We start from the raw sequence: 17,039 nt of genomic DNA on the forward strand, positions 1-17,039 counted from the left end.
CCCATCCTCTCCCCAGGCTCTGTTCCCACCACCTTTCCCTGTCCTTGACACCTTCATTCAGTGCCCACTCTGTCCCTCCCCTTGCCATTGGCTGCAGCTCAGGTCTTAGGATGAATTTCACAATCTCTAGCTATTTGGTAGATTTTCTTTGTCCCTTCTTCAGAATCCCTCCCTAATCAGTTCTTTGTAAGTACTAGGAATAGGATGCAGAGAACATACCCTAACAATGTTCTGAATCCAAATTAATTGAGTGAAACCTAGTGAGCATCTATGTAAAGTCTTACAGTTGAGTACAAGAAATAAACTTCACAAGGACAAGAGAAGAGATATTTCTCTGAAAGAAATCTGAGCTTTTTAGTGGATTAAAAACTCAATATGAGTCAACTGTGTGAAATGGTGGCCAAAGAATGTAACTCCATCTTGCATTACACTTGCTAAGGGCAGGGCAATATCTAGGATGAGGGAGATGACAGCCCAGGTGAGCTCTACCTTCCCTCATGAGACCTCACCTGAAGCATTGTGGGACATTCTGGACACCACATTTTAAGAAGGTCATTGATGAGCTAGAGAGGAGCTGGAGGAGGGCAGCCAAGATGAGGGAAACTTATTATTTCTTATAGCACGGTAATATTCCACTATGTTTATGTACCATAATTTGTTTTACCATTATCCATTTGATGGACATCTACTTGTTTGCAGTTCTTTGCAACTACAAAAAGTTCTGTTAAATATTTTTGGTGTATATAGACCTTTCTTTTTTATCATTATATCCTTGGGGTGTATGCTTTAGCTCTATGATAAACTAAATTCCTTTGTTTGGTTTTTAAGGTCTTTTATTATACCTCAACCTAAGCTATCTTTTCACTCTCATTGAACATCGCCCATCTCTTGCACTCTTCAATACAGCCAAACTGGCCTTGTCTTTGTTCCTCTTACACACATTCCGTTTCTCTATTTTCCATGGCTTTGCCTCATTCCTTGCCTTTGCTTTATAAAGTTCTCTCCTCTTTTTTTTCTCTCCTCTTTTAAGATGCAACTCAGACACCCACCTTCTACATGAAGCCTTTTCTCATCGCTTCCAACTGCTAGTGTACTCCCTCCCAGACTACCTTGCAACGAACTATTTTGTATATATTTTTACTTTAACAGTGTATGTTTTTATGTAAATATTGTGCTCCCTCATTAGGATGTAAGCTCATTGCAAGTAGAGATTTTCCTTCCTTTTTACTTGTATCCCCAGTGCCATAGCACATAGTAGGTACTTAATGAATACTTGTGGATTGATTTATTTTTGATAAACACTTTAGTCATTTTCTTAGTATAATTATAAAATGATTTCCAGAACGGTTATACTAGTTCACAGCTCTACCAATAGTGCATTTGTGTGCCTGTCTTTCTATCAGCCCTTAACTGTCATTGCCAATCTACAAGGTATGAGGTGAAATCTCAGAATTGTTTTGGTTTGTCTTTCTCTTATTATTAGTAATTCAGTGTATTCTTTCATATAGTTGTTAATAGTTTGAAATTCTTCTTTTAACAACTCTTGATATTTAGCCACTTTTCTATTGAGGAATGGTTTTTGGTCTTATATATTTCTATTAGTTATCTATGTATCTTAATACCAGATCTTTATCAGAGATAATATGGTAGAAAAAAAATTTTTTCCCAGTCACTTCCCTTCTTATCCTAGTTGCCTTAATTTTGTTCATGCAAAATCCTTTCAATTTCATGTGATTGAAATAATCTACTTTGTCTTTGTAGTCATCTCTATCCTTTGTTTGGTTTAGAATTCAATTCTTAGCCATAGCTGTGAAAGATACCTGGTTTGCTTCTCTTCTGACTTTTTTTATGGTGTGACCTTTAATGTTCAGGACATATAACCAATTTGAGTTTAATCTGGCATGGTGTAAGATCTTGGTTTTAACTATGTTTCTTCCATACTGCTTTCTAGTTTTTCCAGCAATTTTTGTTACATAGAAGCTTCTTGCCTGGGTAATGTATGTTTTTCAGGTTTGTAGAGCACTAGGTTATTTCTGATTTTTTTCTGCTTTGTTCTATTGATATATCTTTCTGGTTTTTTTTTTTACCAGTACCAAATGGTTTTGATTATTGCCACTTCATAATATATTGTGATGTCTGGAATTTGAGGTCTGCTATTTCCACTTCATTCCTGTCTTTTTTTCATTGTGTCCCTTGATATTCTAGAATTTTTTTTCTGCAAATCTTATTATTTTTGTCTTGTTTTGTACTTTGATAGCACTGAATTTAGGTTGTATTGTCATTATTGTCAAAGCATGATCCAACATGAGGACGGACTGTTACTCAAGTTGCTTAAGTTCTTAATCAGAGATATTGTCTTTTCTGCCACTTCTTATGTGGAAGTCATCATTATAAATATGTTACAGTTCTTCATAATTAGTGTGGGGTTCTTAGTTGTGCTTTCAGTCACTCATAGTTTTGTTTCTTCAGAGTTTGTATCCTATGGTCCATAGTCCTACAGCATTACAGGACAGGATATTAGGATTAAGAGAATGTGTTTTTGTTTCAAGAACCAATTTGAAATTTAAAAAAATGCTACACAATTTCCTCAAAGAAAATTAGCCTGTTTTCTTCCTCTTATTCCTAGGTCCTCTGGACCTAGGCATTCCCTATCAGCAGTAGCTGTGTACAATAAGCGTACTAATGGACTCTTTGTATGGTCTCTTCAACCAAGTGTATATCCCTGTATCCCAGTCTGAACAGTACCTCTTCATCTGCTTTGTTTTTCCTGCATGGATTGTTAAAGGTTTATCTCTTATGTTTAGTTCTAAATGATTTGGAGAAGTCTAAGAGAAGTCTAAGATAAGTTATTTGCCTCCAAGGAGCTTGGGGGACAAAACAAACAGGATACAAATACAAGAATTAAAAGCAGTGCAAGATACTATGTCACAAAGTTTTAAATGTTAAGAGTCCAAAGATTAGAGACAAGTACTGTAGGTATGAGAGTAATCTCACAAGATTACGTGGAAGTGGTAAACTTTGAATAGTAAAATATAAATCAGTCTTTCTACCCTTTATATACAATGTTCATTGCTGCTTCCATCCCTTAATCATATTATCTCACCCACCTGAAATATCTTTTTTTCCCTTCGAATATAACAACTCCTTCAGAGCTGCTCCCCTCCTTGCCCTTGCAAATTGAGTCCCTGGTTCTAGGAAGGAACTATGCCAGGTTCAGAGTACACTACGGGTTCTATACTAAATCTGTGGCTTCTGAGTCTCCATTGGTGCATTCACATTTAATAGCCAATTGACATAGTTAGCTCAAAGCAAAGGTCTTTACTGAAATTTTATATAAGGAGGGTGATTGCTTTTCTGGAGTAATTTGAGTATACTTCTTCCTGTAAGACTGAATGATTTCAAGGACACTGAAAAGTTCTGTGATTCTAATATATGCACACAGAGCTCCCAAGCTACTTTGTGCAATCAGTTCAATTAAAAATGCATTAATTGAGTTCCTAGTAGCACGAGCAATAGTATCAAAACATTCCCACTGTAAACATGGAATGTACTAAAGCAGTAATCATCAAAACTAGTTGGTAACACATAGGAAATACACAAACAAGTGAGTAGAATAAACTGGATTAGCAGGCATCACCTAGTGCTCTATTAACTTGAGGACACAAAATATTTGGAAAAGAACTCCCTGTGTGATAAGAACTGCTGGGAAAGCTGAAAAGTAGTTTAGTAGAAATTTAGGTTTAGAATAGCTTGTGTGTGTGTGTGTGTGTGTGTACATATACATACACACATCTATATGACAATATCGGCTTGTACCATGTTGCAATAGGCTCAGAATGGATATGAAACATGAATGTGAATGGTCATGCCATGAGAAAGGTTATGAATGGAGGAAACTGAGTACCTTTCAAAACAATGAAATTTTGACTAGGGTAAGAATTCTTAATCAAATGAGGGTTGCAGGATACCACAAAAGACAAAATAGGCAGTTTTGACTACATGAAATTGAAAAGCTTTTTTATCAACAAAATCAATGCACTTAGGAAAAAGAAGGAAGAGTTTCCGTTTTAGAAAAACCTTGCTTGTCAAATATTACTGTTACTTAACGTCTAAGATACGTAAGGAATTAACAAATGAATGTATCACATAAAGAGGCATTTTCCATTGCAAAAGTGGTCTAAGTTTGTGAACAAAGTTTCTCAAAAGAATTGCAAACTGTTAACCTTAATGAAAGTTTGCTCCAAATCTCAAGTAGTAAGAGAAATGTAAATCAAAACTTTGGGGTTTCACATTGTACTCAGCAAATTGGCAAGGATGATAAAATATGTAAGAAGTCAATGTTTGAGGAGCTATGAGAAGACCAGTGCAATAAATTACTATGGAATTGTGAATTGTTTCAACTATTCTAAAAAGTAATGTGGAATTAAGCTGCAAAAGAGACTGAAATTTCTGTAATCTTTGACCCAGTGATCCCATTTCTGGCATATTCCCCAAGGATATAATAACAAAAAAGAAAAAGGCCCCTAGCCACACCAACCTATTTATAGCCATTCTTCTTACAGCAGCAAAGAATATTAAAGAAATTAGATGTCTGTAGATTAAGGAATAGTGTGATGGTATTCTACCATAAGAAGCAATGAATGTGATAAATTTCTAGAAACATTTGAAGACTTATATGAACTGATACAAAATTAAACAATTAGAACTAGTAAAACAATATGCTTGATGACTGTTAATGCAAAGGGAAACAACAAAACAGAACAAAACCCTGAACTTGAATGCAGCACAATTAAAATGACTAATCTTACTCCTAAAAAAGTGTTGGGGGGGGAAAAACCACTTCCCTCCCTTCGTTGTAGAGGTGGGTGAGTAAGGATGTGCAATATACTGTCTAACACAGTCAATATGCTGGTTGAGTTTGATACTTACTTTTTCTTTTTATAATCTTTGTCACCAAGAATTAGTTCAATGAATAGGCTTAGATGAAGGGAAATATTTAGAAATGAATGTGATATTAAAAAAATATTAAAAACCACCCTGCCGATTTCTGGTACAGTTGCTTCACTCTCTTTAGACTGCTCCTTTCCTTTGTGGCTGAATAATTTTCCCTTCCATGACCCTTTGAAATCTTGTCCTTGAAAGCCTAGAGTTTGTGTCAAACTTTACTTGGATTTCCTTTCCTTCCCTAACACAAATTCTAAAATAAAGAGAGTATAAAACACAGCTTGAAACCATAAATATGCTTTGGAGATAGGGAATGCATGTAGCCATCAGGAAAGGGGCAAAGCTTTGAGGAGACAGATTAAATTAAAAAAAATGGTCCTGCATTTTGCCACTTGCACTGATACTTCCTACAAGGCTTGACTCTCCATTCCTGCAACTAGTTTGCTATTTCTTTTGGATTTTGGTGCTCAGATAGTGATGTTTTACCTGACTTAAAGTTTTCATAGGAATCACAGTATTGTAGTTCTCTTTTTTAATTGTTTTCTTATTAGAAATGAGAGAAAACAAGCCATTCTGCAACCTTGAGAAGACAAGTAAACAGTTCTAGTGAACTCAAGCCAAAATTAATATTCCAGAATATTATTTCCTAGAAAGCAGTTTAATAAATCTGCCACTTCCTTAAGTAACTAAGCAACTATACTTATGAATGATTTTCATTTTTACTCTCGTTAAAAATTGTTGCATTTGTGCAATTGTCCACCCAAAAGGAGTGATGCTATAATTAAAATGTTTATCCATTTTTTGGTTTTAATCAAGATATTGAGCTGTTTGGAGAGACAAAATCACAGCATTTTATAATTAAAACATAACACTTTGTTGTCTTTTTAGTTATGTCTCAGCCATGGTACCAGTAAAGTCGCCAAAAGAATATTATGTACAACAGGAGGTAATCGTGCTTTTTTGCGAAACAGTGGCGAGGTAAGAATACAAAAGATAAATAACTAATTGATTATGCTTTTAATTTCCCACAATTTAGTCTTTTGTAGGATTACCAAATAACTGATGATTATGAAATATTATTTTCTAAAGGATGAAATAGAGGTGAGGATGGGGGCAGTTCTGTTTTTCTGTGGAGCATGAAAACTCAGAATCATTACTTTTAGCTATTTAGGACCTAGCTAGGTCAATGTTGAAAATTTTGAGTATTTTTTTCTTATGGAGCCCCATTTGCCAGCCAGTCAGTCAACAAGCATTTATTACACATTTACTGTGTGCCAGACACTGTGCCTAGTATTAGAAATACAAAGAAAGGTAAACACAGTTTAATGGAGTCAGCAGTTATCAGCAAAAACTAAAACAGATGGGAAGGATGGGTTAAATCTAATAAGATTAAATTTAGCATTCACTACTTCACAGATCTCTGCCATTGAATCAGTTTAGTTTGACAACATTTATTAAAATCTCAATATGTACAGGATACTGTAGATAGACAAAAATGAAATAACCATTGTTTTTAAGGAGCTTATGTTCCACTGAAGCAGGTTTCAGTGGAAATGGACAGGAAATAGACTATAACCTTACCTAAGGAAATAGGAGGTCATTTGGGGAGGGAAAGAATATTTAAAATGCAGGGGTAGGGCCCGGGGTGTGTCAGGAAAGACTATGTATTTGGTGGGTGAGGCTCAAAAGAAGAAAAGGACTCTGTGAGGTGCCATTGTAGATAATGGGGACAGATTCTATCATGGCACAGAGACCGAGGAATCTTGAATTTGAATTATGTTCACTAGAACAGAAAAGATATGAAAAGAAATATGAGCTGAGTTGAGAAAAGTAGCCAGATTGTAGAGGGCTTTAAATGTCAGGCTGAGAAATTCCTATTTTATCCTTGAGGCGGTAGGGAGTCAGTGAAGGCAAATGAGCAGGGAAATTACTTAGACTTGTACTCTAGGAAGGATATTTTAACAACTATGTGAATATGGGATTAGAGGGAGGAAAGGTAGAAACTAGAGAAACTAAATTGGGAAGCTAGTACCATAGCCCTGGCTGAAGGGGATAATGGCCTAGATTGAAGTCATTGTCTGAGTGGAGAAAAGAGGAAAGATTATGTCCCTGTCGACCCAAGACTTTGTCATCCCTCCCAACACCTAATCCTTTGGGACTTCAGGACCTTTTGATCTGCCTTAAATTGACCTTGCTTCTATATGATGGCTCTCCCAGTTAGAGCTGGAGCTCCTGGACAACAGGGACCATCTCACTTTTTCTTTTTGTACTCTCAGAGATTAGTACTTGGCTTTTCATTCATTCATTCATTCATTCATTCATGACTCCTCAGGGATCCAATAGTGTAACATTGCTTTGACAGCAGAAAGTTGCTTTCTCAAAGTCTTGACTTATTTGCGAAACATTCCTGCATTGGTGAGCTGGTTTGGGAAGTAAAGGACTTTACTGTGGTTCCCTTCCCAATCAAAATTTAAAAGGTTTTAGGTGTTAACAATGACATTACAAGGGATTGTGGGGCCGGGAATACAGCTATGAGGTATCAGTTATTAACAGTGACATCACCACGGAAAATGGTAAGCTAAGTTCTGACGCTAATGCCTTGTTTAAAGTGTTTGTTTCCTCCTAATTTGGTCGGTAGGGGGGTAGGGGAAGGGTTTTGCATTTGAGCCAGTGAATTGGTAAAAAAAAAAATGGCAGCCATCATTGTATTTTTTTCCATCTTTCATGAAATTGCAAGTTTTCTGACTGTTCATTTGTATATAATCTACTGAAAAAGTAACAAGTTATTAATAATTTCCTTTTTTTAAATTGGCTAGAGCTCTAAAGCTTGGATACCTCACTCAAGACATGATTGATGACTATGAACCAGCATTAATGTTTACAATTCCAAGATTAGCCATTGTATGGTAAGTATTAGGCAATATTTGGGAGGCTTTGCTATTTCATTTGGTTCCTATGAAAAAGTCAAATCACTTTGAGGAAATCTGGTAATATGGTATATAAGACAACATAAACCAGGATTGTTTTAAGGTGATATTAAATAATAACTACATTTTGCATAGAATTTTGTGCTTTTCAAAGAACATTTACTTATATTTTAATGATTAATCTTTTCAACAACTTTTTGAAGTAAGTAGGGCAAAAATTGTTATCCCCATTTAAGAGATGAAGTTAATAAGGCATAGAAAAGTTAAGTGACTTGCACAAAGTCACACAGCTCATTAGTAATACAGCCAGAATTAGGACCAAGACTTCTTGATTCTTAGTCTAATTTTATTTACAAAATGCCAAAATACACCCCAAAAGATAAATTTTTTTTACACTTTTTTTAAACCACGGAAGTGATCTAGTGTGATATAGGGAATGAAAGGCCTTTTGCAATATTACTGCTTTGCCATCGTGTTGTATCTTGAAATGGAATGCTTGATGTTATATGGCAAAGGTGGATAGTGACTCCAGAAAAGCACTGGATTTTGGTCATACAAAGCTGTACGTAACAGGCAGAGTCCCCAGATACTTCCATTGTAGGACATGGGATGGAGCACAGGTATGATCAAGTTGTAGGCTGCCCAGAAAATAAGATCAGAGACAAACAGGAATCTAGTACAGGAGTCCCAGGAAGAGCCAAATCCCAGAGCCAAAAGAGCCATACAGAACTGTCCAAAATGACGGGTTCAGGATCTCCTATTAGAAATGAGATGGCAGCCATCAGGAAGTACAAATACACTGAATCATGGTGCTGACACATATACACCATAGGGGCTCAGGATAAACTATACTAGGGAGAAGCAGTGGGAATTATTCTATCTCAGATCTCTCAGTTGCCAAATCTGATGGCCTTCTCTCAGTCCTCCTCCTCTTCTGCAGCATTGTCACTGTTGACCACCCTTGCCTCTTTGATGCTCTCTCCTTTCCATGTTTCTTTGATATTAGTCTCACACTTATCTGACCCTTTCTCTTCGGGCTTCTATGCAGGTTTATTGTTATTTTCCCATGCTCTGACTGTGGCTCTGTCCTGTCCTCTCCTTTCCTCCCCTGTCCTCTCTTTTCTTCTCCTTTCCTATTCTCTCTTCTCTTCTCCTTACACCCTATTTCCCACTGACCTCATCAGCTCCCAGGGGTTTAATTATCATCTTTTTGCAGATAACTCCTATGCATGTGTATAGGCATACATACATACATATGCATATGCATATACACACATATGTGTTGCAGGAAGCTCCCTAATGTGTGTGTGTGTGTGTGTGTGTGTGTGTGTGTGTGTGTGTGTGTGTGTACACGCATTCTCTAGCCTGAGCCTCTAAGTCTCCCTCCAGGTACATAGTTCCGACAACCTGTTGAACATTTCGGACTTGGTGCCCAGTAAGTGTCTCAGACTCGCCATGTCCAAAACAGACCTTGTTATCTTTCCCCAAAACATCTGCCCTCTCTGGGTACTTTGTTTCTGTAGTGAACTAGACTCTCTGGTCGCCCCAGTTTGCGGCTTTGCCATCCTCCCCACCCTTCGCTCCGTGTCAGCTCAAACATAGTCACTTCCCCAGTCTTGTTTTTACATCCACACCTCTCCCGTGAGTTCCCTTCTCTCTAATCACATGACCACCATCTTGGTTCAAGACTTCCTTACCTGTTGGGTGGACTGCAGTGATAGGTTCCTGGCTGGTCTCCTTGCCTCAAGTCTCTCCCCTTTCTGCCCTATTCGTCAAAAGTGAGTTTCCTAAAGTACAAGTCTGACATCTTGTTGTTGTTCAGTCATTCCAGTCATGTCCAACTCTTCATGACCCCATTTGGGGTTTTCTTGGCAGAGATACTAGAGTGGTTTGCCATTTCCTTCTCCGGCTCATTTTACAGATGAGGAAATAGAGGCAGACAAGGTTAAGTGACTGTCCGGGGTCGCACAGATAATAAGTGTCAGAGGCTAAATTTGAACTCAGATCCTCCTGATTCCAGGCCAGGCACTCTATCTACTGCACCACCTAGCTGCTCCCTAACCACATCACTCTCTAGATTAATGAACTCAAATAGTTATGTATGGCCTCTGAAATCAGTTATAGATCCCCTAATATGGCTTTTAAAGCCTTCACCACCTGGCCCCAAACTACCTTGACATCCTTGGTATGCACTATTCCTCTTCTTGCACACTAAGGTACAAATAAACTGGCCATATTGATCTCCCATCACCATGTGTTTGTATTCTGCTTGTCTGGAAGATGCTCCCTCCTCACCTACAGCCTTTTAGAATCCCTTGTTTCCTTCAAAATTCCGTCCAGTTTCCTTCTGTATAAGACCTTTCTTGGTCTCTCAACTACTAGGGTCCCCAACCCTCATGTTGTATTTATTTTGGATCTATTTTGCATAGATAAACAGATATAGATATATGTGGTCTTCTCTGATAAAATGTAAGTTCCTTCAGAACGGGGACTGTTTCATTTTTTTTCTTTGTAGCCCCAGTGTCTGGCACATAGTAGGTGTTTTCTAAATGTTTGTTGCTTGACTGGATTAACATTTGCAAGGCCCATAAATGGAGACATGGAATCCTGTAGAACCTAGGGGAAACTCATTCAGACTTTCTTATGGCCTACAAGGCAAATGCAGTGATCTGTTATTGTAAAAGTTGGAGGAATTGAGGCTAGAAGGAGATAGAATGGGGAAACCTTCTCTCTACAAGACTGCTTTCTTCCTGAACACATCTCATTAGTGAAAGAAGGTGGGTGAAGACAGCAGCTAGCATGCCTGGCGATTCAGATAGTTATGGCTTAGGTAGTTGGGATTCTGGTAATCAAGGAGTTTCTCTCTCCCTACTGCAAAAAAGGATTATATTATAAGGAAACATGGTCATGGGATTAGTTGGTACCAACTTCAAGTAATTGAGGAAATTGGTATTTTGTCTTAATACAAGGTTGGTGCATATTTTTGAGATTTGGGAAGAACCCCTGAAAATAGTGGCTATGAGTTTATTCAGAACCAGGGCTACTTTTCTTTTCTACCCCCTCCCATAAAATAATATGCGGTATTATTCACTTCACTGTGTTTGCTAATGTGGAAGGAAAGATAATTATTTAAGAGTTTCCTTAAGCTTCTCAAACAGATGTTACAGCTATTGCAGATGCAGCTAATAAATAAATTTGTAGATAGTTTTTCAGACCACATAGGAGAAACTTGCTTCTAGAAAAAAAATACAAATGCCAACTAAATATTTATGGAATTTCACAATCATATTCATGTTATTTTCTTTTTTCGTTAATGACATATTTTGGAGATTCAAAGAAAATGAGACTGGCTACATTCCTGTATTGGGAGGCTCTAAAATTTTTATATTCTCATTCATATCTTTTTGCCACAAGGCAACAGTGAGATAGTTCTTTGTTTCTTTAAATTATTATGTTTCCTTTCCCTCAAGATTATTTTTTCAAAGAGTCAGAATGAACAAAACAAAAGTCAGTTCCTTTTTTACTGCAGTAGAGAAAATGTAGCTTAAAACCTGACTTGAACTTTGAGAAAATCACTTTTTTTCATTAAGTGAATGTATATGAATAGCATCTGCTTTTGTATCACCTACATTTCCCAATGTATCCCTCCCCTTTCCTAAAGAAAACTGTCCCTGATAATAAAGAACAAAAAATAAAGGGAAAATAGTTCAGCAAAACTAACGAGTAAATCAGAAAAGCCTGATATTACACACCGTCTTCCACACTTATACCCCTCTGCTGCAGAGAAGCAGTAGTGGGTGGGGAGGTTCAGGAGGAGAGGGGAAAGAGGGAGTGCCTTTTCTTCTCTCTTCATGGCCAAATTTGATCACTATGTCATTTATTTCTATTGTTTTGTTGTGTTTTCTTTCCATTTCCATCACCATAGTCATTGTGCATATTGTTTCCTTGTTCCTGCTTACTTCACTCTGCATCACTTTATAGTCTCACTAATTTTTTGTATTCATCGTAGTTAACATTTCTTATTGCACAATAATAATACTCTAAGGTGATTTTTCAAAGCTCTCTGATAATTTGAATAGCAGAGAATGGGATTGCTGGCATGAACAACCTTAAAGGTTGCTTTGAATTTAGGTGAATATTATGCTTTTTTTAGAGGTGGGTTAAGCCACGTGATATAACTCTGTCTTGTCAGTTGCATCAATGCAAAAATCTCATTTTCTAAGCAAATTTTTTTTACTTTGAAGTTAAGCCAGTTTCTAATTAAAATATGAGAATTTCCTCCCCCAACCTTTGTACTTCAGTTTATAATAGTAAAGGAATTAGTAAGTATGGGTTTTTAAAAAATAGATTAGTCACTTATCTAGTATCATCCTAAAATTTTTTACTTCCCTCTTAGTTTTAAGGAGACATTTTTTGGCTCCATGATCCTGAGATTATATTCAAGGACCTTTATCTACCCTCAGACAAGAAATGAGGTAGTATTCCTCTAAAATAAAATATGTCCAGATAAATGCTTGGAGCACAGTAGAATGTAGTATACTGACTTATACCAGCCAAGGACATGGTTTAAAACTCAGTATGAAGCTAGAAACACATTTTCTTTGAAATTCTTTTCAAAATATTCACTTTTACAATCATCCCAGTGTCAATATGGAAAAAAGCCATGCACTGATTGTTGTAAAAAGTTATTACATTTACTTCTTTTAAAAAAATTTTAATCTTATTTTTATTGATAACTTTTGTTTTTAGAACACATTCTTTGCTGAATATGAGAGTGGAAAAAAAGCAGTTTAGCAAACCTAACCAAAATATCAACTAATATCTACATCTCACATAAAAGGGAGGTTGATCACATCCTTCTTATATTAAAGAAGAGAGAGTGTGTATAGACTCCAAAAAAAAGCATGTTTCTAGGAATTTTTGCTTTATTTAGATGAACACATTTTTTAAAAATGTACTAAACATGCTTTGTAGATAGAATTTTATTTCCTTTATCAGCAACATTTTTGTCTATCTGATTCATATTTTTCTCAGCTCCTCCTGTATTTATCGGTAACTATACCTCAATGTTTTGACCATGTTTTATTCTAGAGCAGAAGGGATTGGTTCAGTTTTTAATTCATCTAAAACTTTCCTTTAAGCATGACCAATCTCCAGAAACCCAAATCTCATTTTCCTTCTGATTGACAGAAACAAAGGGTAGCTTCCCTGGAAATCTTAAATACTTAGGCCAGTCAGAAAATGATTCCTGGGGAGGCCCAAGGAAATTTCATTGAACCCCAAGAAACTGCCACCTGGACATGTGTCCTCCTTCCACACCCATACATCCAAGGTATCCATAGAGGTTGCAACCTGGGTATACTGTTCTAAAAGTGAAGTCCAGGCACCTGCCTCAATGCTCCTGCATACCCCACCAAGACGCATGTATACATCTTAGGTCACCAGGGAGGCAGTGCTACAGCATCACAAAAGCCCTCCCTCCCCTTCCTGGTACCTGTACTCCAGGTCTCAAAGAGAGTGGCATTTAGGAGGTAGCTCCCAATAAACCAGCCTCCAAGACAAGAAAACTAAGACACCAAGGTGGGAAAGAGAGAACTGGGGCAACATCATACTAAATTACCATAGTGTAAAGTCTCTGAAATACCAGATTTTAAGCTTTTCAAGTCTGAATTTTGGCCACTCAGGAGCTTATCTGCTAAATTGCAACAGTGGTCCTATATTCATCCTCTGTTATTATCTTTCATGTGCTTTTTTGTGGAAACAAGTTAACAATGTAAGATGGGATATGTCCGCTTTAAGGTATGAATGGAGTCTAGATTTTGAAGAAGTAAAGGGTAAAGATGGGTGTAAAAGAACATCAAATAAGAAATGGCAGGCCTGGAAGTAAATAAGATTATATGTTGAGGATGGTACAATTTATAATGTAAAATGAGAATGAAGTGCTCAAACTACAAGTCAAAGAAAGAAAAGAGAGGTGTCCATTTGAATTGCTTTGGAAGACTCCGGCAATTACTTTATCTGATGACCAGGCTGCTGAAATGAGAATCTGTGAAATAATAAATTACATAAGACAATAATTAACATTCTCAGTCATGCAAAAAACAGTTTTTATTAGAGACGCCCTGTAAATGGCTATTAGTAGAGTTTTCTAACCTTTATATGTATTGAATTCTTCCAGTATCCAGGTTAATGAAAGCAAGCAGCATGTTATCTCTTGAAAGTTCACTCTGTTTCATTTTTATGTCCACAATTCCCACTCATGTCTAGACAGACAAGCTGAATTATGGTGTCGCATCCTTGGATTCCCTCACACAGCAGCTGAGGCTGTTAATAAGGAGACTTGTAAGAGCAAAGATTCAAACTATTGCAAATTGGGAAGTTAGTGACATGACAGACACATTGTCATAAAGTTTCACCTTTTTTTTTATTGGGATACTTTTTGGACCTCCAATACAGACTAGGGAATAGTTAGAAGAGAGAGAAACTAGAGATAAAATATGGGACAATAAGCAGTAGAAGGCGGGGACCTTTTGACATCTCCCCTGAACACCAGCTGTTTAGTAGAGACCCTAGACCACAGCTAGAGATTGCTATTTCTGCCATTGGTCGCTTCTGCTCCAAGCTCTTTGGGGTTTCTGATTCTTGGGCAGCAGACACTGGCTGCTGCTTCAGTGTGGCCCAGTCATCTCTCACTTGCCTTCTTGATCCTACCATAAGGAATCCCATGCATGATGCAGTGCTGTCAGTATTTCTTTGAATGATGGGAATTAACAGTTCTCCAGGTCCATGGAAAATGCTTGGAATTGTAATCAAGATGACCTGGGTTCATCTCATCTCCAGTCCTTTGTCCTGTGTGACTCTGGACCAGTTACTTAAACATTCAGTGCCTCACTTTCCTTATGACAATAATCATATTACCTTCCTATGGGATGGCTATGAAGAAAATACCTTACACTACTATCTATTTAGATATTTGATGTAGCTATAGATAGTTGTTATATGAAATTATTTAGGCATGACTTGTTATTAAGGATCCCATGCTATCCTTTTTTTTTTTTATAAATTGTCTTAAAGCATCTGATTAACATATTCTTTTAAAATTTTGCCAGGGGTAAATATCGATCTGAATTCTGAATCTGAATGTAGTTCTTATGACCCATATTTTTGCCTTCTTTAAAAATGGCAATGGTTTTTGCCCTTCTCCAGTTTGTTGATGTAGTTGAACAGCTGCATCTAATCTCATGTCAATCACTTACTAGCTATGTAACCCTGGGCCAATCATTTAACTTATCTGAGCCTCAGTTTCCTCATCTTTAAAATGGGGATAATAATAGTACCTACCTCATAAGGTTGTTAGGAGGATCACATTAGATAAGAATGTATTTAAAGAACTTTGCAGATTTTATTGAGCTATTCAGATGTGAGCTTTCATTTGCCTTCAGGATATCTAGTGGTGAAATTCTAATTTTTCTGTAGATTTTCTTAAAGTCCAGGCTTCATGCTGTCTGTTCATTCCCCTCTCACCTTTTATTTATTACCAACTCCAAGATAATGCAGTTATTTTCTTCCAAAGTTGTTCCCATTTCTACATCTCCAGCTAATTGTTCTTAACATTGGTTAGGATTTTCAAGAGTGGCTACTGTTTCTCTTGTTGCTTTCTTTATCAGATGAAAGATGAAATTATCATCATCCCTTTTCTCTCTGTCTCACATCTCTCTTATCTCTCTCATCTCTCTTTTTTCCCTCACTCTTTCTCTTTCTCTCTGAGAAATACCTTATTTTATTTATGAAACTAAAGTTTCAGTCTTGGCAGATTATCTCCTAGTCACTGTAAACTTAGGCTCACCAGTAAATATATATTTCATAAAATAGATCAAAGGAAATGGGAATATCTTCAATGTCATTAAATTTACCCTTCTTCATTAAAATTTCATCTTCCTTTGACTAGATCTACTCATGTCCCTTTTTGCTTAGCTCTTCTTTAAATTTGTTTTGATTCTTAAATTTAAATCACGGTAAAAATCACTAGCAATTGAATCTTTTAAATCACACAGTAAATTGAACACAGTTATAGTTCAGGTTACAATCAGCACAGCAAAAGTCAAGATGTGCGATGTTTCTCTTCAGCCAGACGTCACAGATGCATAGTCTCACATTAGGGGGTTGATTTAACACCAAACATGAAATAGTCAACAAAGAATTCTCATTTATTTTCAAACTAATTTTTCTTCCAATGAGCCATTACCTTTGTAAGGAAAATAGTCATAATGAAGTTAGTAATATCTATTGCATCCCTATTATGTGTAGAGAACTACATTGGATACTTTGATAAAGTAGAAGGTAAGGTCCTCCTATTTACAGAATTGACAGTTAAATAGAGATAAAAGAAACACCAGTACTAGAATTAAACCCACTCCATCTATAGAGAGATAAATATATGCAGATATTTTTCACTGGAAAAACCAAGACTACCGTGACCCTTTTCTGCTGGATTTACTATTTATGACCAGAAGATAGGAGGAAAGGTTTCTTTGCTATTAAAATGGAAAAACTGTAATGTACTTGGTAATTTGTTTGAAAGATAGAAGCAATAAGGTATGAGAATGTTGCTATAATTTCTTTTTCCACATGCCCCCTGAGATCTCTGGAGGCAAATGTGACCAGTCTGGAGGTTTTCTCCTTCATGATTACTTCTGTCTTTTTTTCCCCCTTTGAAGGTTTGTGACTTAAGAAAAGTTAATGGTTCATCCTAAGTCACATATATTTTTTTTACAAAAAGTAGATAATTTAAATGAAATATTATAGTTTCATATATGATCATTTTAATTCTCATTCATATGTATTTATATATTTAATGTTTGTTTTTGCTGAAGGCTACTAAGTTTGTAATAATTTTAAGTAGTTAGAAAATTTTGAGAAATAGGCAATGTGTAGTGGAAAGACCACTGAATTTAGATTCAGAAGATTTGGGATGAAGTCATCATACTTCCACTAATTAGTTGGGAGACCTTGGGCAAATCACTTAACCTCTCTGGGCCTCAGTTTCTTCATCTTTAAGATGAGCATAATAATCCCTACTTTGATAACTTCAGAGTTGCTAAAACACTTTTTAAATCTTAAAGTTCTAAATGTAAGCTCTTATTGTTACTCTTTACTTCAAAAAAATTT

General features: G+C 36.5%; 1 protein-coding gene across 2 annotated transcripts in view; it reads left to right on the forward strand.

Annotated features, from left to right (window-relative positions):
• The window catches only part of ZFYVE28 (zinc finger FYVE-type containing 28), a 214,067-nt gene that overhangs the window by 80,448 nt on the left and 116,580 nt on the right, over window positions 1–17,039 (forward strand). For both annotated transcript variants that reach the window (XM_020992215.2, XM_020992212.2), the window contains exons 5-6: window positions 5,833–5,922; window positions 7,761–7,850. In XM_020992215.2, coding sequence (XP_020847874.1) covers window positions 5,833–5,922; window positions 7,761–7,850 — 180 coding nt within the window. The remainder of the gene's footprint in view (window positions 1–5,832; window positions 5,923–7,760; window positions 7,851–17,039) is intronic.

Source organism: Phascolarctos cinereus, unplaced genomic scaffold (genome assembly GCF_003287225.1).
Source record: "Phascolarctos cinereus isolate Bilbo 61053 unplaced genomic scaffold, phaCin_HiC Scaffold_9;HRSCAF=440, whole genome shotgun sequence".
Classification (NCBI taxonomy): domain Eukaryota; kingdom Metazoa; phylum Chordata; class Mammalia; order Diprotodontia; family Phascolarctidae; genus Phascolarctos; species Phascolarctos cinereus.